The 26,672-nt window shown below is 36.5% G+C and overlaps 1 protein-coding gene across 3 annotated transcripts in view; it reads left to right on the forward strand.

The window, feature by feature from the left end:
• Cadm2 (cell adhesion molecule 2) overlaps positions 1-23,531 on the forward strand; it is a 981,723-nt gene extending 958,192 nt beyond the window's left edge. For all 3 annotated transcript variants that reach the window (XM_028876715.2, XM_028876716.2, XM_028876717.2), the window contains 2 exons: positions 19,498-19,623; positions 20,702-23,531. In XM_028876715.2, coding sequence (XP_028732548.1) covers positions 19,498-19,623; positions 20,702-20,820 — 245 coding nt within the window. In that variant the 3' untranslated portion in view covers positions 20,821-23,531. The remainder of the gene's footprint in view (positions 1-19,497; positions 19,624-20,701) is intronic.
• Positions 23,532-26,672: the final 3,141 nt, after the last annotated feature.

Genomic DNA, 26,672 nt, shown 5'->3' on the forward strand with positions numbered 1-26,672 from the left:
TTCTAAGCACTTTAAAACTCAGCTTTATTGTTACTGTTTACTTGGAAAGCTTTCTTAGTTTAATTATAATTATTCATGTATCCTTTGTGTATTTTTTTGCTGTGTTTCAGAAATGTACTTTGTCCCACATTGTATGGTTTTTAAAATTATTGCGTTCAATTTAGTTAACCACCGCTTTGCTTGCAACTATATTCATTAATCTATTTAAACTTGCGTAGAATCTGTTGCCAAAATAGACATATGCCAATGCCATTAATTTGTCATTTGTCTTCCTTCTCAATGGTTGTTTGCATTTATTCATTCTGTGTGTTTGTAAGCTGAACATAGTAATATACAAAGCTTAAGCTCTGTTGACTTCAAAGGAAGGAAAGTTTCTAGTTAGGAAAAAAATGGGAAGAAACATAGTAAATATATTTTTTAAATGATCAAACAACTCCTAAAAGTAAAGTAATTATTAATGTAGAAAATGAATTTGAGTATTGCTTTTGTTTCTCACAAAGCAAGTAATGTTACTAAATACAGATATGCCAATAATGTCTAATGGTAGAATGGTCATTATTTTATTTATGCTATCTATTGGGTATCTATGAGATAAGATATATGCATAGATACTGTCTAAGGTTATCCATACTCCAATAGCAGAATATAACACTTTAGTTGTCTTATTCAAACTGGAAATACATTCCTATAGTTCTGTAGCCTGACAGGAAGGCTGAAAAGAAGTTATTGGAAGAATTGGTGCCTGGTTATGGTGCCCTTTCTCATAGCTGGGACGTTCTCACTGGATTCTCATGTTGGAGTGCTCAGGGAGATCTGTGGGGTAGCTTTTATAAAGGTACTAATTTCATTAATGAAGCAATAGCCCTAATGACATAACCACCTCCAACATTCTCCTCCTTCCAATGTCATCATAAGAATGCTTAAAATTTCAGCACATTACTTTGAAGAGAAGACAAACATTCATATTACAGTAGATTCCATGTAAAGTATTTTTGACAAAACTCTTTTGGGAAAGGCAGAGCAGATATGTCCTCCATCATAGGTGGAGAAACTGAAAGTAATGTCAGATTTTAACTGGAACTTGGATCTGAGTGAGGGGTCCTTTCAGACCTTCATTGATTTTTAAGAGTACTAGTATTTAATTCAGGAAAATTAGACTTGGGTCGGGTGCTTAAAGGGCCGTTTATCTGCCTTATCCTAGCAGTCAAAGGCTTTTCCCTTGATCACCTAGATAACCTGAAATGCATTCCTTCCTTTTGCTCTCTTCCCCTTATCACACGGTTAATCTTCTGGCAAGTTCTCTCCCTTTCTGGCTGACAGTGCTAAAGAAGGTGAGCCATTCTGTGAAGGGCTCTTGGCACTAATGGCTGCACTACTCTGCAGGTTGAGAGTCCTTGCTGGAGCTGTACAGTTCTTCAAAGTTGAGATATTTCCTCCCTAAAAGAGTCACAAAAAAGTAGAAGAAAAGCAAAAGAGAAATACTAGCTAGAGCTCACCAGAGACAAAGAGCAATGAAATGAAAGAAGTGATGCTGGAACATTCGTTTTCTGCAGATGCAAATAGTGTATGATGAAGCATGTCTCATTTAAATTTTTATATACACAGACAAATAGAATCTATATTTTATTCATGCTCAGAATATTATTGGATCTTTGTAAATGAAAGTTAATCAAGTCAATTGTTATATAATTAAGATAATAACTCATAGGGAAAATGTTAAGAAAGTGCCATTCTTAGAAGCGGGAATGGATAACTAAGTATGTGAAATTAGTATAGATGATAATAACCATCAATTCTGCATTTCATTAAGTTAAAAAAATTTATCATAAAGTTAAGCAGTATGACACTCTAAGTTTCGATAAAGCAGTATTTTTTATTATTATTATATCTAAATTTATAATAACTGATAGCATCCTTACAGATAGGAAGTCCAATGCAGAGAAATGCATAGATATGAAAAACTTTGAGTGATGAGTACCACAAAATGTCTGTTATGTGGATTTTGTGTGTAGGGAGGCACTACCCAGAAGTTCTGGACCGTTTCCAATATCAAGTCTCCTTAAGTGAAGGACTCTTTTTCCACCCATACCTTCTGGTATTGGCATCTGGCACCACATCACAGAGCAACGATTCTGCTCTGCCTTGGACTGCACATTTAAAGCCATGCTCCAAAATTAACCTTTCCTCTTTATAAATTAATTATCTCAGCTATTTTCTAATAGTGATGGAATACTAACACTGGGTGTGTGGCTCATATTAGCTTGATGCGGAAATAAACTTGTAATTATAGCATCTTGAAAAGGAAGGCTAGTGTTTCTATTCCTATGATTTACCTTGTTTAATATTGAAAATCTGCTGCATGATGTAGTCTTAATATAGAAGTCATTGATTTAAAGTCATATATAGTTCTGTTTTGTTTTGATTTTGAGCAGACTCTTGCTTTTGTAGCCAAGTTAAACCTTGTGCTCCAGTTTCTAGCTACTAGATTTATAGGTATATGGCACAGCACATAGAATACACTTTATCTATCTAAAAAGAAGTGTAAAACATGTACACAAAAATTATTTATTTTACGTTTTATTGAGCTCAAGGTCTTTGTCTGAAAGCACAATTGTTCCTTAGAGGATAATAGTTGACCCTTTGGCGAAAGTTTCAAATAGTTGTCTTTAGAGACTTTACAAATTTCATATAGTGCCAAATAACAGTATATTTTACTTATAAAATGTAATTTGTAACATGAATCTTTTTTTGTTTGTTTGTTTGTTTGTTTGTTTTTCGAGACAGGGTTTCTCTGTGTAGTTTTGGTGCCTGTCCTGGATCTCACTCTGTAGACCAGGCTGGCCTTGAACTCACAGAGATCTACTTGTCTCTGCCTCCCAAGTGCTGGGATTAAAGGCATGTGCCACCACCTCCCTGTATGTAACATGGATCTTAAAAGGTCTTATTAATAAAAACAAACCCAGAGCCAGGTATTGGGGTAAACACTGAAAGATCAGAGAACAGAACCACCCACAGCTAACCTTATCTTACCAACTTCTCAGCTGTTCTTGTTTCCTCAAACTGGAAGTCTCTGTGTCCTCATCCAAATGGATCTCAGCTGAACTGCTGCTCAAAAGCCTAAAAGCTTAACTAGTCTCTAGTTCCTGGTCCTCCTGTCTTATATACCTTTCTGCTTCTTGCCATCACTTCCTGGGATTAAAGGCATGTTTCACCATGCCTGGCTGTTTCCAGTGTGACTGGAACTCACAGAGATCCAGACGGATCATGAATGCTAGGATTAAAGGTGTCTGTGTCACCATTTTCTGGCCTCTATATCTATCTAGCAGCTGTTCTGTTCTCTGACCCCAGATAAGTTTATTAAAGTGCCCAATATATTGGGGAACACTATCACCACTGTAATTATTCCTAATTTTTTAACATGAGTCCCTTTTTGAAGCATTATTCTTTTTAGGGAGGGGAATATAGGCTTGTAAATACAGAGGATAATGCAAATTTAATTTTAAAACCAAACTATTATGAATAGTAATTAAATGAAAGTTCAGATGAGTCATGTTTACTTAACAGTAATTTCTGAACAAGTTCAAATAGAAGCTGTATTATTATGATTTAACATCAGGAAAGGGCAATATTCCAGTGCTCAATAGAGCACACTGGTATGTACAACTCCAGTTGGAATTGAGCATAAGAAATTAATATTATCCCCCCACCCACTTGATTTGCTTGGAAGTGGGTTAGAGTTGAGTTTGTATTACAAATGAGTAGTACAACTTTTATGTTCATGAAAATTTATACATTTAAGGATGATCATGCTTAAGTATGGGGATTAATCCCTGGGGATAAGCTCTTGAACTAAATAATTTCATTAAAACTGACACGGTGAAAGCAATCACTGAGGTCTGAAATTTGCATATGGAGATGGAGAGATAATGTGATATGGGGGTGAAGCAACACTAACAATGGTTACTGGGGATGGATGCAGTGCTACACAGGACCTCTCCTGCTCTTGTTCTCAAAGTGGCCAGAATCTGAGCTGTCTGACGAACTGGAATTCATAATTACTTGTAAACTATCCAAACATTAGTTCATCAACATGTTCCATAGTTTATCCAGCTTTATATCCAGAATTACTATGAATATCTGAATCAACATCTTATGTGCCTTGAACAAAACATACCTTTTTAACCTAAGGCCTAGAAGACTTAAAGCTCAAGAAAATATCCGCGTGTTTAATTTTAACATCAAATTTCCATTCCATTATTTTCAATAACCTTGCAATCTTCCATTACTAATACTTTCCCCATCTTTCAACTCCTTAGCCACTTACCATGGTTCTCAGTTGCCATCCAGAGTGAGTCAAAAGTGAAAGGTGACTCTTTTAAGACAGAAAAGGAAAGCATTTATTCTTTTATTCAGCATCTTATTCCATCATTTTTGTAACATAGCTCTAACACTTAAGTAATTTTTTGAGATACTTTTATGATGTTTCATGGGCATTCATACATTTATTTTTGTTAATCTTGTATAATTAGAATTCTTCATATTCTAAGGATAAGATTAAAAATCTGGCTGAAGCAGAAAAATCACAATTTATCAAAATACAGAGAATCCTTTTCACTGGAATGCTGAACCGAAATGAGGCATCGAGATCATTTAACACCCACAGCATTGAACCATCACTGAAGAAATAGCAGAAAGATTGTAAGGGACAGCAGTCTTAGGGGACCAAAGAGAAATAGTGTATCTGGGCACAATAGAATCACTACACTCATGAAATCATAGAGTTTGTGGTTGCTTACATAAGAACAGCACAATATCAAGTCATAAAATATTCTAATATAGACAGAGAAATGGTTCAAGAGTCTCCTCTCCTTGCTGTGTAATCTATGATATTTTATGACTCCTAGGGTAAGAAGAAATGGGTTTTCTTAAGGATAAAGTTCCTAGTAGGTTGACCACACTCTAGTAGTTATCCCCATACTGAAGAAAATAAAGTCAATACAAAGCAGACTCAGTTTGTCATTAAAGATTAAAAAGAGGACATGGATTTGGGGGAAGATGGGGGGCTAGATCTGGGAAGAGCTAGAAAGAGATACAAAGGGTGAATATGATAAAAATTCTTTGTATGAAATTCTCAAAAATTTTAGTGACTTGTACAAAGACACACAGAGAATAGTAAATGGCTTAATAATTAGAATAAATAATTTCTACTTCTTTGCTTTTGTTAGCACTATCATCCATTTGAAACTTATTAAGCTTTTGCTAATCAAAAATTTCCCCTTAAAATTTACATATTTTAATTTTAAATAATACTTTATTTTTCAAAGAAATAATAATGTAACCTAACTTTAAATCATTTTGTATAAGGACATACAATTTTAATTCTTAGTATTTTTTTCAGACTGAGATATATAAAAATATAATTAAATTTGTTTTTTAAAGTGATTGTAACAATGGCTAAATTACATAGTATTCATACTTTTCCTGAACCTTAAAAGAAACTGAGACAAAAAATTAATTAGAAACAAAAAGAAATTACTTATACTTTATAGAGGAATTTCAACCCAGAAATTATGGCTAACTTGAATATGGGTTCCAAGACCTTAGAGATTTCAAGCAGGTTTTAAAAACCACAGGTGAAAGGAGAAATTATATTATCTGTCATTTGTTGAGAATTTATACTGAATAGGTAAGGCAGCAAATATCCTGCAGTTATATTAAGGAAGGGACTGGTTTCTGTAAGAACTTAGAAAAACCAGTTCTCAGAGGGGCCAGGAGGAAAAGACAGAATCAAAATTTGCTACTATGAGGAGGAAGAGGATCTTCTCTGCTAACCTCATAACTGAAATGATTCTCCTTAATGAGAGACTGGCTCTTGGTCCATAAGCTACTGAAAGTAGCTTACTGGACCTGTGAGGATTCGATGTATCCTGCACAGGACCTGATCTTATCTGAAATAGAGAAACATGAAGCCTGATCTCCCACATTCTCTTGACCTAAAGCTTTAGATGTGCCTCAGACTACTCTGATATTTCATTTTAATTTCTTCGACATGTTTTTATACATGTGGTGGATTTAGAAATGCATACCTGTTTATAATATCATTTATATTTGTTTTAAAAGCATGTGAAACTCAGCACATCATGCTCAGCCATGATTTTGCAGATAGTTTATGACTTACCCATATTGTAATTTCAACTAAATTTATAGTGTAGTGTTATCTTTGACATTTTAAATATCAAGAATTATTAATCCTAAATATCATTTGATGTCAATTTCTCTTTAGAATATTTTATTAAGCATCAAAACATAAAACCCTTTAACTAAAAGATGTTATGCTCAAGAGTTTCAATTTATTGCTTCAACTTTCCTGTCATCTAAGCCCTGCCAAGTAGACGAGAACACGGCAAAGTATACTTACTCCCTATTCACAGACTAACCACAGAAAGTCATGAGCTAACACTTGAGAATAAATAACGATCTTTAAAGATAGGTGTGATGTATTTATTTGAATAATAATGCAAATTTAGCTATCTGTAAAGGACTTCAGAAGGCCACACTTCATCTTTTATTTTTCTGACAGTAGGAGATGAATGAAAGGCTATATATAAGACATTCTTGCTAGGATTTAGCCATTTCAATTATGCATTACACCTGCATTGTTCAGATGGTACTTATCTGCTCCTCCATCACTTATTTTAGTTGCTAAGAATAGAAATTAAGGAGAGACTTCCAGTTATAACAGATGATAGTGAAGTAAAAAGCATATCCAACAATACATAGTGAATGTCAATTTTTACAAAGATATTTTTACCAGTAGAGTTGCAAAGAAGCTCTGAATCTAAACTATCATTAAAACATTAAAAGTATCATGCCACATCTTGTAGTGGGTAGCCATTCCCACTTTGGTCTGGAAGTTCCAACCCCTATTGAGGCTTCGGTAACTATCACACCCACAAGGTGGGGCCAAGAAAGGCCCCTGAAGACCTATATCTGGATGCTCTGCCCTCTCTTGTTTTCCTGGACCCTGGATGCTAGAGGTAGACCAAGGAGAGTTCTCCAGAGAACACTGCCGGACTGCGCTGTGTCTTTCCCAGAACCCACAACCTACTTATCCCTTCATTTGTAAGTTACACCACTAAATAAATCTCCCTTTTAACTATGTGGAGTGACTTTAATAATTTTACCAATGTCTGGCACCCAACATGGGGCACGAACCCATGACCCTGAGATTAAGAGTCTCATGCTCTATCAACTGAGCTATCCGGGGTGGGGCAGGGAGCCAGCACTCAGGGAGGAGGGGGAATGCCCCACTCACAGTGATTTCACTGGTCTGGGGCTATACTTGCCTGGGAACTGAGACCAGATTAGTTCCTTTTCAGGAATGGAACCATGTAGGTTTTTCCTGGTTTTAAGGAACTCTGCATGCAGTAACCTGCAGCTTCAGGCACCCGACAGCTGGGGAGGAAGCTGAGGGCGGGAGCCACACAGGCCTTTGGAATTTGCCCCATGTGAGCACCAGATATTGGTGAAATTATTAAGGTCACTCCATGTAGTTAAAAGGAGATTTATTTAGTGGTGTAACTTACAAATGACGGGATAGGTAGGTTGCGGGTTCTGAGAAAGATGCAGTGCAGCCGGGCAGTGTTCTCTGGAGAACTCTCCTCAGTCACCTCAAGCAACCAGGGTTCAATAAAACAGGACAGGGCAGCACATCCGGATCTCAGGTCTTCAGGGCCTTCTCTTGGCCCCGCCTTATAGGCGGGATAGGTACCTAAGCCTCAATAGGGGTTGGAACTTCCAGACCAAAGCTGGAATGGCTACCCACTACAACACCTGTATTTATTTTCTTGGTGAGATGAAAGCCGTAATGTTTTGCATAAATTATAAAGATAATTAAGGTATAATAATTATTAGTGCTATAGAAGACTTTGTCCAAAAGTTAAAAGGTATCCATACTTCTCAATAAACTAAGCGATAATACAAATGCAATGATGAACATTGTAAAATTTAAGCTAATGGTAAAACTTTTTAATAGAGTGACTGAGAAGCAGACCAGCTAGTGAGGTGCCTGGTAAGCAAATAGAAAGACATACCCAACTTAAATCACTGGAAGTCATAGAAAGAAACTAGGTGTGGTGGTGCACGCTTGATCTCAGAAAGGAGGAAGTGGAGACAGGAAGATCCCCACAGCTCATTGGTTAGACAGCCTACTAATCTCTAAGTCCCAGATCTCAGTCTGTCTCAAAACACAAAGAAAATGGTCACTGAGGAACTAGGTACAATGTTAACCTCTGGCTTCTTTGTCAATATGCACATACATGTGCATATATACACACACACATACATCTATACACACAAAAAATACACCCATATCCACATGCCCAACACACAAAATAAATAGTAAATAATTAAATTTTATTTTCTTAATGACCACAAATTATCCTAAAAATGGAGTAAATTTGGAATCTGATAGGTCAAGGATGAAATGCAGATTAAAAGTGTTTGCTTAGGATATACCAATACTGTGAATTAATTCTAACATCTAGGAAAATGAAAACTAACATATATATATATATATATATATATATATATATATAATTTATTCATTTATTTAAAATTACACTTATGATATTCATTAATTATACTCATGATATTAATTACATTTGTAGTATTCATTGATTACATTGCAGTATTCATTCAGTAATTATATTTATGATATCCATTAATTTCATTAACTGTATTGATTTATTACATTCATGATATTATGTCCTGATACAACTGTCCATTTCTGGGACTTTTCCATCACACAAAACAGAGATTCTGTAATTAGGAAATCATTGCTCTCTATTCCTTTCTTCTCCATCTTGAGATAACATCTAATCTTTCTATCTCTATAAATTTGTATATTCTATATATTTCATGTAATACAATTCTATAGTATTTGTCCTTTTTTGAATGTAAAAACATTTTATATACAACTGCAGGAGAAATAATATACAGATAGCTTGAACATAAAAATAGGTTATGATTCAAAAGTCTAGGGTTATTTTAAACAGTAAAATATTTTCTCTGTAGAAAATAGTAAAAATGATAACATTTCCCAATAAGCCCTTTTAAGCCAAATGATAGCTGAATATATATATAAATATTGATTAGATTCTGGGATACAGAAGAAACCTATCTTCATCTGTTCAGAGTGCTGTTTTACTTAAGTTGTGTAAGTGAGATCCCTATTCATCTTGTCCTTCACTGTTTGATTTATGGCAGACATTTTTCTATAGGCTAATCCATGATCTAAAAAGATTTTAGCCTCCCCTCCTGAAAGTATAGACAGCATTTTCTTTCATCAGCTTGATACAGTACATATTCTTATCTTAATAGTGAAATGTTGCACTAAAGCTTTTCCAGTAATTGGACAAAACCAAAACTTATTATAAGCCACAGTCATCCTAGGGTCCCCCCTGCTAGGTAGCCTCCCTAGATCTGTGGGTTGCAGTCTGATTGTCCTTTGCTTTATATCTAGCATCCACTTATGAGTGAGTACATACCATGCTGGTCCTTCTGAGTCTGGGTTACCTCATTCAGAGCTATAGTAATAAAAACAGCTTGGTACTGACGTAAAAACCGACGTACAAACCAATGGAATTGAATTGAAGACCCGGACATTAATCCCCACACATATGATCACCTGATCTTTGACAAAGAATCCAAAACTGTACAATGGAAAAAAGAAAATATCTTCAACAAATGGTGCTGGCATAACTGGATGTCAACATGTAAAAGATTGCAAATAGATCCATATCAGTCATCATGCACAAAACTCAAGTCCACATGGATCAAAGACTTCAACATAAATTCAGTTACACTGAACTTGATAGAAGAGAAAGTAGGAAGTACTCCTGAATGCATTGGCACAGAAGATCACTTCCTAAATATAACACCAGTAGCACAGACACTGAGAACAACAATTAATAAATGGAATATTTTGAAACTGAGAAGCTTTTGTAGGGCAAAAGACACGGTCAATAAGACAAAAAGAAAGCCTACAGAATGGGAAAAGATCTTCACCAATCCCACATCTGACAGAAGACTGACCTCCAAAGTATATAAACAACTCAAGAAACTAGACATCAAAACACTGAACAATCTAATAAAAAAAATGGGCTACAGAGCTAAACTGAGAATTCTCAAAAGAAGAATTTCAAATGGCTGAAAGACATTTAAGGAAATGCTCAACATTATTAGTCATCAGAGAAATGCAAACTAAAAGGACTCTGAGATACCACCTTACACCTTTCAGAATGGCTATGATCAAAAACATTAATGACAGTCTATGTTGGAGAGGATGCGAAGTAAGAGGAACACTCCTCCACTGTTGGTGGGAGTGTAAACTTATACAACAGCTGTGGAAATCAGTATGGCGGTTTCTCAGAAAATTGGGACTCGATCTACCTCAATTCCCAACCATACTACTCTTGAGCATATACCCAAGGAATGCTCAATCATACCACAAAGATACATGCTCAACTATGTTCATAACAGCATTATTTGTAATAGCCTTTAGAACCTGGAAACAACCTAGATGTCCGTCAACTGAAGAATGGATTAAGAAAAATGTGGTACATATACACAATGGAGTACTACTCAGCTGTGGTGGTATTGTGTTCCCCAAAATATCGTGTACCTTAATAAACTTATCTGGGGTCAGAGAACAGAAAAGCCACTAGTTAGGCAGTGATAGCACATGCCTTTAATCCTAGCATTCCAGAGACAGAAATCCCTCTGGATCTCTGTGAGTTCAAGGCCACATTGGAAACAGCCAGAAAGCCAGCCTTTAATCCCAGAGAGTGGTGGTAGAAAGCAGAAAGATATATAAGGCGTGAGGACCAGAAACTAGCAGCATTTGGCTGGTTAAGCATGTGGCTGGTTAAGCTTCAGGCTTTCGAGCAGCAGTTCAGCTGAGAGCCATTGGGATGAGGACACAGAAGCTTCCAGTCTGAGGAAACAGGACCAGCTGAGGAATTGGCAAGGTGAGATAGCTGTGGCTTGTTCTGTCTCTCTGATCTACCAGCATTGACCCCGATAACTGGCCTCGGGTTTGATTTTATTAATAAGAACTTTTAAGATTCCTGCTATACTCAGCAAAGAAAAAAATGACATCATGAAATTTGCAGAAAAAAAAATCGATGGAACTAAGATATATTTTTAAATGAATGTACATTGGGTGTAGAGACTTGCTTGAGTCCATCTGGGTTCACATGTCTTTCCCTCATGCAAATCCAGACACATTGGCAAAACCCCATTGAATATTACAGATCAGACCAGGAAAATCCCCAAAGCTCATTAGTCAGACAGTCTACAGACAATAATGACAATAAATGCCTGGTTTTGATAGCCCCAGGATCGACACCTGAAACAAGAACAAGCCAATCCATTGTAGTGGGTAGCCATTCCAGCTTGGTTCTGGAAGTTCCAACCCCCATTGAGACTCTGGCAACTGTCATGCCTACAACGCAGGGCGAGGGGAGGCGTCTGGGGACCCGAGAGCTGGATGGGCCAGCGCTCGCTCTGGGCGCTCTCGGTGCCGGGACGCTGACCGGTGCAGATTGACTGTGCAGAGCTCCGGAGAACACCGCTGGACTGCATTACACCTTCCCCAGACCCTGCGACCTACCCATTACTTAATTTGTGAGTTACGCCATTAAATAAATATCCTTTTAACTACGTGGAGTGGCCAAAATAATTTCTCCAATAATCCATGGTTTCTTTATTGACTACAGTGGATGCATTTTATCCATGTCATTGTGGGGAGATTGGTACCAGAAGAACAAAGACTGTTACAGTCTTGATATCTCTTTTCTCTTTCCTAGAGGTTATGTCAACCATGGCTAAACTTTCTCTAATTATCTTTGACTGATGGGCATAGAAGCAACATGTTTCTCCCAGTGCCATATAGACTCCTGGTGTCTCATAAAGAGGTCCTTCCCCTTTGATTCTGAAAAATAACCTCTGCAAAGAAGTCTAAGCGACTTACAGATGAGATGCAGAATTTTCTAGATTGCTTGAGTCTACGTCTACTTGAGCGCTGAGATCTTTAAAGTTCTTGTTTCCCATAACTAGGGCTGCTTCAACTACAATGAAGCACGCAAAGCATATCCCCACTAGTAGGGGAATGAGAACGGGAATGAGGGAAGCCAAGAAATCTAGATTTAGGTAGGCCTTGCCCTCTTCTCTATTATAGATGAACACCTGCTGAATAACATACATGAGGATGCAAAGGAGTGGGCTATCCTGCAGTGCAAATATTGAGAAGATGCACACTTGGTTAGGCTGTTAATGAAAGCAAAGCCAGGTAGTCTCTGTGGTCTGTAAATACACTCATCCAACATTCCTGGAATTAACCTGCTTTATATGACTACAGGAATCTGAAGGGAGGGATTATCTAGTCGGTATCTTAGTGACTTTCACTACTGTCCGAGTAGTGAGGACCAGAGGGCATGGGCCATTCCACGTTGTTTCCAGGACCTGGGTCATTAGGATAAAGCTTGTGGGCAGGCTCAAACATAGGTGTAGCCTCTTGAACCATATGATGAATAGTCCATTAAGCAGGTACACTTTCCTCGGAGATCCCCTGATGTGAGCTTATGTGGGTTCATTTGCAGCAGTTAGGGTTAGAAGTGGGGGTTATTGTTTGATTAGTTCCAATCCCAACGTAATATGGGGGCCTGGGTTCCAGGCATAACCAACAATCCTGATCTATGTTCAGTTCACAATAGTTAAGGAACTGATATATTCTTTCTAGCATTCTGAACATTGAGGGCCTGAATTCCGATGCCTCCTGAACCTATAACCCCATAGTTACCAAAGGAATTCCTGGGGGAATTGAAGTTTTGAGGCTTAGGGGGCTCGTATTCCTGAGGTACCAAGATGGGTCCATTTGGGTCGATGGGTCTGATGACTTTAGGTCCAGGGTTCTTTTGAATAGTAAATTTGGTGTCTGGGCCTGGATCATTCATAAATACCCTGACTCCTCCCCAGATTCTACCAGTTTTACAATAATGATCTTCAGTTTACTAATAAGCCTTTACATTTATGGATATGAAATTGCCTTGCCTATGACCATAGGTAGGTAGCTATAGTTACCTTTCTAGAGCTTTAAAGAGATCAGTGTGTGCCAGGAGGACTGAGTTTACAATTGAGCACAGTTGTATTCCCTGGGTTTCTGGCAGCTAAGGCGGGTGTCAGCCAGGCAAGAATAGTACTGAATAGATCAGAGCCCATTTTCTTCACTTGTAGACACACAGTCCAAGGGACATGTTCCTCCCTGGAGCAAGTAAATCATACCTTAGTAGTCTCTCGATGCAATATTTTAAAGAAATCTACATGGAAGGTGGTTTGGGTCTCAGCAGATAGATTGGCTATGAGCTCCCTATTTCCGGTTTCTCTTTATTCCCACCTCCACCCCCTACCTTCCACCCCCCATCCCCACCCTCCCTGCTCATCCTGGCTGCAGCTGCTTTCTAGTAGGGAGGGGGCATATCCTAGGTGGCTAAGCAACCTATGTCAGAGCATGTAGTATTTGGTTAGTAAAAGCACCATCATTTGGAGTGATTGCTGAGGAGAAAATCTAGGAAGAACACCTGGCTGAGGAGGAATTAAAACTTAATTTACACAAGAAAGAAGCTTGGCACCTATAACTTCCCTGGCCTTGACGGCAATCTCCTTGGGTCAGTGGGAAGTAACCACTTTAACTCAGTAACTAGTAAGTGGCTAAAACATAATCCCAGGAATGTGATCAGTAAATTTCATAAGTTAGGGTCTTGTGTAAATAACCCAGGGTGAAGGTGAGGAGTTGAGAATTTAATTGCTAGTAGTTATTTTCTCTTATCTGTAAGTGTGATGAGCTAATGTTTATCTGCATTTGTCCTTGGATAAAAAGGTATCTTAGCTGAAATATTTTGTCTGAAAAATGGCCCTGTCCAGATTTATTTTAATAAAAAATAAACACAGCTGTGGACAGTTATCCTATTACCCAAATGTATAGGGAAAGTTGTGCCTAAGATTGAGATGCAATCGTGAGATTACATGTACACATAACATGGAAATGCATGGTAAATGGGGAAAATCATAGCTGTTATTGCACAAGAAGTTTATAAGAGACAGTCAATTCTTCATTCAAAAGGCAGTAATTCCATATCCATAACACTTTGTGTCATGGTTTCCTCCTGCAGAACCCTTAGTTCTGATAGGTTGACCTTCTGAACTCTAGTTGTCACTGCTGTATACTCCATGGACTTTGCTACCAGTGACTCTCAATAGTTGGTGACTATTGAAGCTGTCTCAGTTTGGTTGGGATTGGTTTCCACATATCCAGAGGAGGTTTCTATGAAAACTCGCAACTACTATACACAAGAACTGAAATTGATGTTTATAAAGTCCACTTCCCAGTGGTTTCTGAGGTGATTCCTCAGGCACAGACTCCTTCACGGCTTTTCTTCCTTCATTAGGGTTCAATTGTACACATGTGGCACCTCCCAACATAATGTACTTGACAAAATTGTGTAATTGAGAGATGTTGCATCTGGGCCTGAGTAACTCAGCAGTTTCACTTGACCCCAGTTAGGTGGTCTGGTGGAGTTTGGTGACCACCTGTCTTCTAATACCATCAGGAAGTACAGGTCTCTCATCTGGCAAGAAACACCACCCATTTGTCTCCTCTTCCCTTCTTGCCCACCCCCTTTTATCCCTGTGTATAAGTTGGGCAGTAGAGCAACCAAAATGTAGAGAGGCTCCACAGGTTTTAGGGCCACCTTCTGGGTAGCCAAGTCTGCTGCCTGGATCTCTTGTGCCTCTGGAGATTTCCATTGTGGTGTCCTTTGCGGTGGATAATGCATACCTCCTTTGCCAGCAATATGACCTCTAGTAGAATCATGATTTTTTTCTTTGTTTTCTATTTTCTTTCCTGCTGAGGTGGAGAGTCTCCTCTTTATATAGAGGGTCCCATGGGCACAGGCCAGGGAAAATGCATTCAGACTGTCTATGTACAAAGTGATGGCTTTTCCCTCACTGAAGTAACATGCCTGGGTTAATACCAGATGCTCAGTCCCTTGCTGAGGACTCGATCCACATTGTCCTATCCCAGGTGACAGTTGTGGTTCTGACATGCCTAATTCCACATTGAAAAAAAAAATTGATCCCATAAGTATATAGTACCTCATCTACTTCTTGTAATGGGACATCCCCTAGGCCAGATCTGACAGATTGAACTGTGCCAGTCACTCCCAGGCAATAGTGGAGAGGCTGCATTGGGTTATAATCTAGCACCAGACTGGTAAGGTTAATGGCTAAAGTTTTACAGAATCAGATACAGAGATGGTCCAGAAGTGTCTGATGATGTGTTATTTGTATGTTAGATATCCACCTCATTGGTGTTCCCATTAGGAGTTCCTCTACAGAGTGCAGAGTGGTTAAGAAACACTTCCATCTTCCTTCAGGTCTTTTTTTCTGATCAAAAGAACTGACTGAAACGGAGGGACACAGAGTGAAACATAGTCAAGATGACCTGGGGGAGACACCATACACACTTAAACAAGGGGTCTGGTGACATTTCACATGGACCCAAAACACCAGAATTTGGGTTGTGTCCAGCTTTTCGTAAGTGTCCTATGCAGAAGGCACTATAAAGAGACTCACCTCCAGAAGGCTCAGATCCAGGTGACTTTCGGCAGTTTCCTATTTTGGGTGGAGGCTTCAGGGAGCCTGTGAGTTGACAAAGCAGAGGCAGGAGAATTGCCTGGGGCTCTGGAACATCTTAAGGTACATGCTCCCTAGCAACTATCCATTCCCCAAGTTATTGGTCCTGGGGATCTGCTACCCTTGCTCTTGGTATCTCTGGGAGTCTTGTTGGAGCCTACATACATACATTTGAAGCCAATAGAAAGTGTTTATTGTGAGCTGGTAAGCTACATGGGGATCTTTCCCAAATTGTGTAGTCTCACCATTCTTTACCTTTAATGCACAAAAAAATACATCCTGGTAAAGACACTTCAGTTAGCAGGAAATGTTAGGGGGAAGCTAAATTTCAGAAGCCAAGAAGCAAGGTTGGTACACTTAAGGACTTTCCTAGATCCTGAAACTATAAACTATGTCTTTGTTCCTATTTTGGCAAGTATCGGGGCCTATGTGCTGGGTTCTAAAAATGGTGTCTCTAACATGGCATCAGGTATGCTACTAAGGTCTGGGGGCCTGTTACAAAATCTTTTAATAAATCAGTACAGATTACATAAAATATACAATACATATGATTCCTGTAAGTTTTTAAAGTGATAATATAGATTATTATGGATATATTCTGTTATGGTGTAGTATTTCACATTGTTACCCATAAGTCTTTGTGTTCTGATGCAAAAATTAGACTTGATTACACAAAATTTTAAATTTTACCTATGTTTGAGAATACTGCAAATGAAAGACAACTGAAAAGAAATTATTTTAAGAATATAATACCACTTAAAAAGTGAGCTTTCAAGACAGAAACTCTTAATGTTAAAGGCCTCGCCAGTGTTGACTGCAACCAAGAGTGGGACCTTAAGGCTGCAATTTTGAGTTCACCACAGTCAAAGCCAAGCAGCTGCCCAGCTGATACCTTACAGCTCGTCTAAATGAGAAAGTAGATATTCTCCACCCAAAGGTACTTCATAAAATAGGATGAATCACCCACTAACATAAGCTATGCAGATGTCTGCAAAGTGGCATAAGAAACATGAGAAAGGAAGGGTGAGGTAGACTTCCAAGGGAAGAGAGAACGAAGTGTCACAAATCTTAAGGGAATAAATGACGTGTCTGGAAAGATTTCCAAGAATGATTTTTAGGTAACTTGAGGATACAAGACAAAGTGCATGACAATACAAAAAAAAAAAAAAAAAAGTGAGAAAAAAGCAATCCACGACATGAAGGAAAAATTCAAGAAAGAAATCATCTAAAAAATACAAAAAGACATTTTGCAGCTCAAAGGTTCTAACAGTGGAATACAGAATACAACTTTGTCAACTTTGATGTAAGGGTAGACACAAAAGTAAGCATCTTTCCTCTTTCTTGTCTTTCCTTTTCTTTTGAGGTAAATGGACTTTGCTACGAATATATGGATACTCAAATCCATATAAAATGCTAAAGGTAGCTGCTATAACAGATTGACTTTTTTTTTTTTTTAAGTTGAGATTTTTCAGCTTGCATGTATGTCCTTTCAAGCACTTCAAGGCATCTCTTTAATGGTATTGTTCCATTTATTTATTTACTTCTTTATTTTTATGAAAGAGCTGCTGTTTATAAGACTTTTTTGACATGGCCCCTATTTTTTCCATTCTTTACGTGACATTACTCATACCAGTGATTTCTCAAATTAAATATATCTCATTAATTCACCTGGGTCGGTTGTTAAAGGACCATTTATTGTCTGGGCTTTTATTCCTAATTTAAAACATATATTGTTTGATTTTTTCCCAACATCAGGAGAGCATGGACAACAGTTAGCTCTGTGCATTAAAAGCCAAAGAAATGTGCGTTGTCAGAAATTTCTGACCTTCTGATTATCAATATACTTCTAACCTTTGCTTCTTTTTTGTTTTGTTTTTTGAGACAGGGTTTCTCTGTGTAGCTTTGCACCTTTCCTGGAACTCACTTGGTACCCCAGGCTGGCTTGGAACTCACAGAGATCCGCCTGGCTCTGCCTCCCGAGTGCTGGGATTAAAGGCGTGCGCCGCCGCCGCCGCCGCCGCCGCCGCCGCCACCACCACCACCCAGCTAACCTTTGTTTCTTTACAAAAAAAATCTATCTGTTCACAGAGACAACCCATAATCCCATAAATCCAGTATTCTAAACTAAGACTCTAAGGTATTTAAGTATGCAGTTTTGTCATGAGACTACATTATCCAGAGGCAGGGCACATGAATAAGACAAGCTACGCAAGAATACCCTTTCCACTCCAGGCCCAAGTGTGCACAAATATACCTATGTTCTCCATGTACAGGTGTTGTATCTGCTCTTTAATCACCACTACTCATACTTGAAAATAAGAAGTAAATGAAACTCCTTGTGGAAGCATGCTAGACTAGTATCAGAACGCCGTTCAGCTTTGGTGATAGTGTTTCCTCTTTGCTTTCAACCTGTAAGTCCTATTCCATGATTACATTTGAAGTAGGTACTGGGAGACATGACCTCCATCAGGGTTACACATCTTTTCTATTCCATTTCTTCCTGTCATAGAGTTTAGGGCTCTGTAGGCTATTTGAAGTTTTAAACACAGGTTGTTGCTTTTGTCTGGATATGATTCTTTGACAGGACACTGGTTCCATGAAACATCACACTCCTAAATCTGTTTGTCGGATACACATTTCTACAACCACTCTGAGTTTTTCGAATGCATTAGTGCCAGCCATATCTTATTTGTTGCCTCTCTCCTCCCTCTGTGTCCTGCCTCTAAAGTATAAGACACCACATGAGGATCTTTGCAAGAAGACAGTTGGGAAAGGAGATCCTTATTTGTTCTTTGCCATAGAGCTGAGCCTTGATGCATTTTCTTACTCAAAGTTTCATTGAGCTTTGTTCCTTGTTACATGAATTTCAGAACTGGTAATTTTCAAACTTTTGAGTGTCCAAACACCTAGAATTTTTTTTGATCTTTTCATCCTTTATGGTTTTATCTCTTTCCAATAAAACCTTATTAACAGCAGGATGTGAAAGGTTCTTGATAATTTTTCCCAATCACTTTTTCTAAAAGCATAAATCCAATGGACATTAAAATCTCAATGGTTTTTATTCATCTCTCACTTTCTGTCATTGTTTCCCAGGAGTGTAACCCTGTCACCAAAGTTTATTACTCTCTTTCATCAAACACACAATGTCTTCCCCCAAATCTTTCTTTTCTCTCCTCCTCAGTTTCCTCTGATGAAATTATTTGTTATGACTGTCTAGAATTTGAAAGTTGGGTTCCCCAAAGTATTATTGTCACATTTCTTTTAAGACTGCTTAAGAGCAGTTATCAAGTTCCAGAGCTTTAAATGTTACTTGTATAATGATAAATATAAAATTATTGAACTCCAGATTTTACATTGACATAATCTTATTTTAAAATGGTACATTTGGATTTTTCACATCTACATAGAGATTCACATATACATATACACTTTCAAATGTGAACATCAAGTAAAAATATGTAACTGCAAAAACTTGCATATGTATATTTGATTCATGCTATCTTTTTCTTAAAATATAAACTCAATGGTAAAAAATATTAATTTCTTCAGTTTTATCTCCTCAGGCGTTTCATGTGCTGTAGCCACACAGCCAGTATTTGTTGACTTGAATGACTGAAATAATATATGTCAATACAATTTCATTTTAATAGAAATATGCTATTTCAAAATGACTCATTCTAGTTACAGATGTGTCAAGGAGAAAGGAACAGACTAACTAAAATGATGTTCCTTGCTCTCTTCTAGATCCCAATTCTCTGGCTGGCCAGAATGGCCCTGATCATGCTCTCATAGGAGGAATAGTGGCTGTAGTTGTGTTTGTCACACTGTGCTCCATATTTCTGCTTGGCCGATATCTGGCAAGACATAAAGGTGAGTAATAGTTAAAGAAAGCTCTCTTAGTTTTGGTAAAAAACCTTGCAAACAATAAATTCATTCTGAATTCTTATAGGCATATAAGTGAGTGGAGGCAGGAATATAGAAAGAAAGCGGTATTTGGTGACCTAAATCCTAAATTGTTTCAGGGAAGCAATGATAATTATTATTTAAAATGGTTTAACATTCATTTTATTAATTTTATTAGTAGTAAGTGTTGTGCTACCTTTAACCAATTCACATATTCTATAAACAAAACCATGCAACATCAACGAGACATTTGGAGTTGTATTTTAGTGACAGAGAAAAGTATGAACATCATGGCCTTCCCCCTGAACCACTGGCTCACTCTGGGAACTCTGGCCATTGTCTAAATATGGTTTTACCACATCAATATAATTCTGAGTAAAAAAACTAAAAGAGAACAAATGTAGAAAGAAAGTAATATATTTGTAGAGATAAAATTCAACTCAAGTTTCTGGTTAAAAGTTTTGTTTATGCATTTATGGGAATGCAAGTAGCCTTGTTAGTCAGAAAATTGTTTTTAGTAAAAATATTTTTAATTAAAATGTTATGAATTTTATTTTTATAATAGTCTACTCTAAAGCTTATTGACATAGCTCAGTATGATTTTTCATGGCCAGGAGTATTTGGACAATACAAAACAGACTCCATTACCTTTCTGAGCTTTTTTCATTTCTGTTGTTTGGGTATTTTTTTTTTTTTTTGGTCTTTTGGTTTTTTATGTTTATTTTTAGTTTGTTTTGGTAGCTCAGTTTTGATTATACAAGAAAAATAATGGTAAATATTTGAGATCATCTTTAACTGAATGCATCTTAATTAGGGGCACTGGTCATTTTAGCTGAATTTCCTTTACGGTTTCATCAATCATTAAAGAAGTCAAAATTACGTATTAATCATTTCAGTCTCACACTTGCCTTTAAATGATTGCTCCACAGATAAAATTTTAGAAGTTGGAATTGTGGGACTTTTTACTGCTAAGTAAATGTATCTTTGATGCTGGTTATTTTATTAGTCCCCCGGAACTAACGTCCCTTTATTCCCATTTCCACAGGAACATATCTAACAAATGAAGCTAAAGGCGCGGAAGACGCACCAGATGCCGACACCGCCATTATCAATGCTGAAGGCAGCCAAGTCAACGCGGAAGAGAAAAAAGAGTATTTCATTTAAAATTCGGGCCCCACGCTCTGAGTTTTACCTACCAGGCTGACTGCTGGAGAAAACTGGCAATCATCTTTCAGAAACCATTCCAACCATCCTCTACTACTTTTATTAACACCCATGCTGTACTGCTTTCAGTAGCCAGTGTGTACCAACAATCAGCAGTTGAAAGCATCATCCTTTAATTACTGTACCATCCATAATGCAGGACATTTCTTATTGCCTAAATTTTACACCATTGCTCTTTTAACATACAGTGCTTGAATATACAGCCTTAACAATGTTAATCATCTCACTGGATCATGATATTGAGTTGTTTTTATACATTGAAGAAATGTATGCAGAGCTCCCATCCCTATATTTGTTTTCCTTTAAGTCATAGACTTTATTGGTTTGCCATTGGACAGTTTTCACAAGTCACAGGATTAGGTAATGGCCTAATGTGCTTACGTTTAATCAAAGATTAGAGGTTTACAAACTATGTTTTCTACTTGTCTATCTTCAAAGATAACATGTTGTGGAAACATATGCCCTAGAAAACACAAACTGAAAACACTGTAGTGTAGTTTTGGGAATGTTTGAGATTATACTGGTAATACTGTATCAAGTTGCTATTTTAAAATTTAGTGTTTGATACAGGCACCATGTGTATGGATTATAATCATTACATGACACCTATATTATTATATAGATCCTACCATTAGGTTATTGTAGTTTCATTTACCAATAAATTATTACAAACATTTAACTGCTTTGGGAATCATAAAGATTTCATTCATTTCTCTATTTGATTCTATAATTTATTTGCTCCATGAGGATTCACCTGCCTAAACAAAACTGAAGTAGGGCACAATTTTGAGACATTTTAGTATCTGTATATAGTGCATATAATAAATCCAATTAAACATTATTTGATACATATTTAACTTTTTTGGCTGTAGGTTATTCAGTCATAAGTACACATTTTCTAATGTCCATTATATCCCTTTAGATATTACTTAAACTGATATTATAAGTAGATAACATATATTAGTATTTTTGTCTGTATGTCCTAGCACTGTCAACAACAAATTTTTCTAGTTCTTGTTAATTTTTATTTGTTATACAATGGAAGCACAATGTTACAAGGAAAGGTAATTTTAAGCTAACAACCAGTGCACAGCCTCAGGTTTTAAATCACAACCACAGTTGAATAATAACCTAAAAATAAACTCTTAGTTTGATTTAAAAAAAAAAAACTTATATATTTTAATTTGGCAGTTTCAGGGCTGCTTAACTATGTTGATTTGCCAAAAAGGAAGTGTTTAGGATATGTTTTCTGTATAAATGAACTAATTCTTTATATTAAATTCCTGTCTATGCATTCTGTGAGGTACAAACTTATGAAACAGTTGAGCGATAGAAAACCCCTGCCATGCTTTTAACTCCAAGGTGAAAGTCTCTTTCTCTGAACTATTTGGAAATTTTGGTGTATTCAACTACTATGAAATTCTGTAACCTTAACTATGACACAGAGTCGATATAAAGTCTTACTATGTTGGGTGAAATATAATATTTCTAGAATAGTTTTCATTAAATATATCAGCAGCTAAAGAGTAAAATCCAGTTAGATTAAAAATTATTTTCGCATTTACAAGCACTGCACCTTTAAGAAGAAGACAAATATTACAATATGGTAGTCGTACTTGTGATATCTGATAGCATGATGGCCTAGAGTTTTAACAATACCTTGGAATTTATTTGGGGGGGGGAACAAGAATGAATACAACATTCGGTGTTAGTATCAAATGGAGGACAAGGGTGCTGTATATTAGATTATTTATCAGAAAAGTATCGGACTTTTAAGGAAAATGTTAGAAATTTTAAGTTTTTTTTAATTGTGTAGCATTTATCTTGTTGATTTCTTACAAAAGAAAAAAGGACGATGTCAGTCAAGCAGCACTTTTACAAAATATACAGAACATAAATAATACGATGTGGTTGAGTGTTAACATAATAAATCATATACAGTATGACATTTTAAGGAAATAAGTCTGCATTGATGTGATTGCATGCTTGTTTTTACAGTTCACTCCATACCATCTGTGGAAAAATGCAATAATATGTTAATATAGTATGGTAGTTTGAGAGAATCAGGTAGGTGCCTCTAGACACATTGAAACTAGAATAGGTCTATAAACTGCTCATATCTTTCAATGCATAATCTTTAGAAAGACTCCACACAGCAAAATTCATCCTGTTAGTACAAAATGGAAAGGTTCTTATTGCTAAGTATGTTGTATAACTGCATCATCAATTACTATTTAAAGCCTAATTTCAGGATACATTTGCAAAATTGCTACTCTTCATCGATGCTGTATTTACATCCTTCTTCATCTATATTCTACTTGGCTCCAACTGCTAAAATTGTTACCTAAATAACACAATCATTATTTATAGCACTGTAAAATTAGAAATCCAAAATTGTTTGCCTTTCAAGACATTTGACTCTTTTAACCCTTCCAAGAAATAAATCCATTAGAACTTGTAAAAAGAAAACCACTGGCAGATAAAAATTGATGGGCTCTAATCAAATGGTTTTCCACTAAACATAGCTAGGTTTGATTGAATATCATTTCCTATTATGGGAAAAAGTGATGAAGTTACACTTTTCTGTATTGAAAGGTCATTTGGTTTTTCACTAAAGGAAATAAGTTACAAGAATTCTGGGCATTCCCCCATTCCAGCAAATAAAAAAAAAATGAGATAAGATTTCTAAGTTGGACTCATGTCAAATGAGAAGCCTGAAATATGCAGTCATATGTATGCACATGGAGCCACTTTCTGTCTCTGTGAAGGGAGTTCAGTAGGTAGGGGACACAGTGAAAGGAGTGTGCACATGCTCCTCAAGGACTATGAGCATCATTTGTTAAACAAGAAGTTCCTCTCTGCCAGAAATGTTTACAGTGTGCACTGATTGTTCTCCATCAGAAATATCTAACCAACATTTTTCTTGTCTTCTTTTCCTTCTTGAATGTCCAGGGAAGAATGGTGACCAAAACTAGGGGGGGAAATGGAAATGTTTATGAGTGCAATATTAAAGACACAATACCGCATTGGAATATTGATGTGTATGTGTGTGCATGTGTTTGCGTGTGCATGCAGGTGTTTGCATGCATTTAGTGTGTGTGTGTGTGTGTGTGTGTGTGTGTGTGTGTGTGTGTGTGTGTGTGTGTGTGTATTTAAGGAAAGAGAGATTAAAACAACACAGAGAAAGAGATTCCAACTTCTTTTCTTTTACCAGAAATTACAAGAAGCAATTTAAGGAACCTGATTTTGGGATTTAATCTAGAAACTGGATGATTTCATTAAAGATGTTTAGTCTTTCATAGAAACTCTACAATTTAACCAACAAATAGAGAAAGAAAAACAACTTTCATGATTATGGCAAAGAAGCTAACACCTCATTTATTTTCTTTTGGTTTTTGTTGTTGTTGTTTGTTTGTTTGTAAAAATATATATAAATATTCAATTAAAAAGACAGGTTCACTTGTAATTATGTACTCATGACTGTAGCAGCATTGAGATTCCATATAGGCACATGTACAGCAGCTGTTTGACAGTAATGGCTCTTCCATGTAACATAGCAGTTATTGTGTGATTTAGTGCCACTTATTGCAAAGTGTTACCAATGGGCACATGGACAATGCTTTTCCTTCCCCACCTTTTGGACATGTGTAATTTAAAAGGTGAAAATATAAAATTCCAGTTTTCCAACTGTGGAAAAAAAAGCAAGTATCTTCATGTTTTGTACTGCAACCTTCCCATGGTATTTTAGTCCCAAAAACCTTTTGCAAAAATGTGCTTTTATTTTCTTTTAGCAAATGGTAATCTGTGATGGATCCAGAAAAATGAAATGATTAATCAGTGATCACAACTGAAACAAATGAACACCCTAAAGAAAAATATTGATGAGTAATGCTTTTTGTTAAGTGGCACAAAGTACACACTAAAAACTATGCAAAATATAGGTAACTACAGTGTATGTACATGTAAGTATCCTGTACTAGCTGTGTATGGATGTCAGAAACCCATGTAATTATAATATGCATTTTGAATTCTGGGAAAGAGGAAATCTTAGTGTAGATAATATAATTTGTTTTAAAATACACATTGGCAATATTGAAATATACTCAGTGCAATATCTGTAATTCTATTGCTGGATACTTAATGCAAAGGGATTTAAAACAAGATCCAAGAGTTTGTTAATTCACCTTGAAAGTATTAAAGCACTAGCAACAGCAAGTTATATTTTTCTTAATTATTGAGATAGCAAAGGAAATGTATTTGGTTTAGTGTTTAACATTAATACAGAGAATGATATAACATGGATTTTAATCTTTGATTGATTTCTAATCAAATTTGACATTCTTAAGCTTTCTTTGAAATGTGTGTGCTTTAATAGATTGAAGTACTTTGATTATGAGTACAAATTTATTCAAAGAACATAGGGTATATTTAGAAGTTAAAGTCATATATTTTAATGGGGGAAATTCTCTCTTCTATACTCCTCTTTATCTCCCTAGTACAACCCAAGAATGCCCTTTGCACTTCTATATACCCTTCCAAAGGCAGTGGATTGAAAGTAGCAAGATAATAAAGAGAGTTAAAATGGACAGCCTATCTGAATGGGTTCTAAAATCATCAGCATTTTTATGTATTGAGATTAATATTGAATGCAATAGTTATTGGATATAGCTGGTAATTTCTCTGCCATGCATACTTACAATAATTCTTCTACCTCTCACTTTTAACATGGGCTATGATACTTCAGTATAAATAGAGGAAGTAAATATTTACAAGATATCCCAGGAAGCATCATTTTGGGACTTTCATATCAATGCACTCCCCACTCCCTGGGAAATCTCAAAAGCCAACTTCTTGTAGTGTATTCTATGGTGTATGAATATGCGTTTGTTTAGCTTCTCTATCGTTAGCTTCATATAGGTAAAATATGAAAACTTGGTGAGGACAGTTCCTTCCACGCCTAGTTAATATTTTGCTGTTATGTAACTGTAACTTCTTAAAAGTGATTTGATGGCAACATTTTGCAATCCAATCAAATATTTGATTTCATTTTTAAAGTGTAACAGTTTATTGAAATCCAGTGCTGTGTTTTAAGTACAAATCATGTATATGATTTAATTTTCGGAGAAGTGTTATCTATATAAACAAAAATTAAGTATTTTAAAACTGCCTCCTTATGAACAAGTAATCCCAAATGATTAAAATCATGCCTCAAAAGCCCACTTTTTTCTGCCTAGGCATGACATGAAATTTTCAATGATGTAACTTAAATATGTGAAAGTAAAATGCCATTTTATGAGCGTATTTTCCTTTAGGAAAAAATAGATTACATAAATTTATGAAATTATGGTGGTGAATCTATAAAATACGCTCAAAGTTAAAGTAAGATGTTTCTATGTTATGTGGTTATGTTATAAACAATGTTTGGTTACTCTTTACCATCTTTTCCATATATATGTATATATACAAATATATGTATATATATATGAAATGTGTGATTATTTTGGAGAAAATGGGCCCAAATGTGAAAAAGATGTAAAGAAGACACTATACTCCCTTGGAAATATGCTGTATATTTCAAAGATGTTAAGTTAAAAGACAAGTGACAATTGCAGGGGCACGAGAAAAATCTACCAGGGCTCAGCACTTAAGCACTTTTTCCACATCCAGGGTCAAAGCAGTAGCGATTCCTACATGGACTTTTAAGTGCAGCATGAAATGCAGCGTTACACGAACACACAGTACTGTCAAACCTCAAATGCTTTCTTTCTTTAGATGCTTTCCCTTGTACATGA

This window comes from Peromyscus leucopus, chromosome 12 (genome assembly GCF_004664715.2).
Source record: "Peromyscus leucopus breed LL Stock chromosome 12, UCI_PerLeu_2.1, whole genome shotgun sequence".
NCBI lineage: Eukaryota > Metazoa > Chordata > Mammalia > Rodentia > Cricetidae > Peromyscus > Peromyscus leucopus.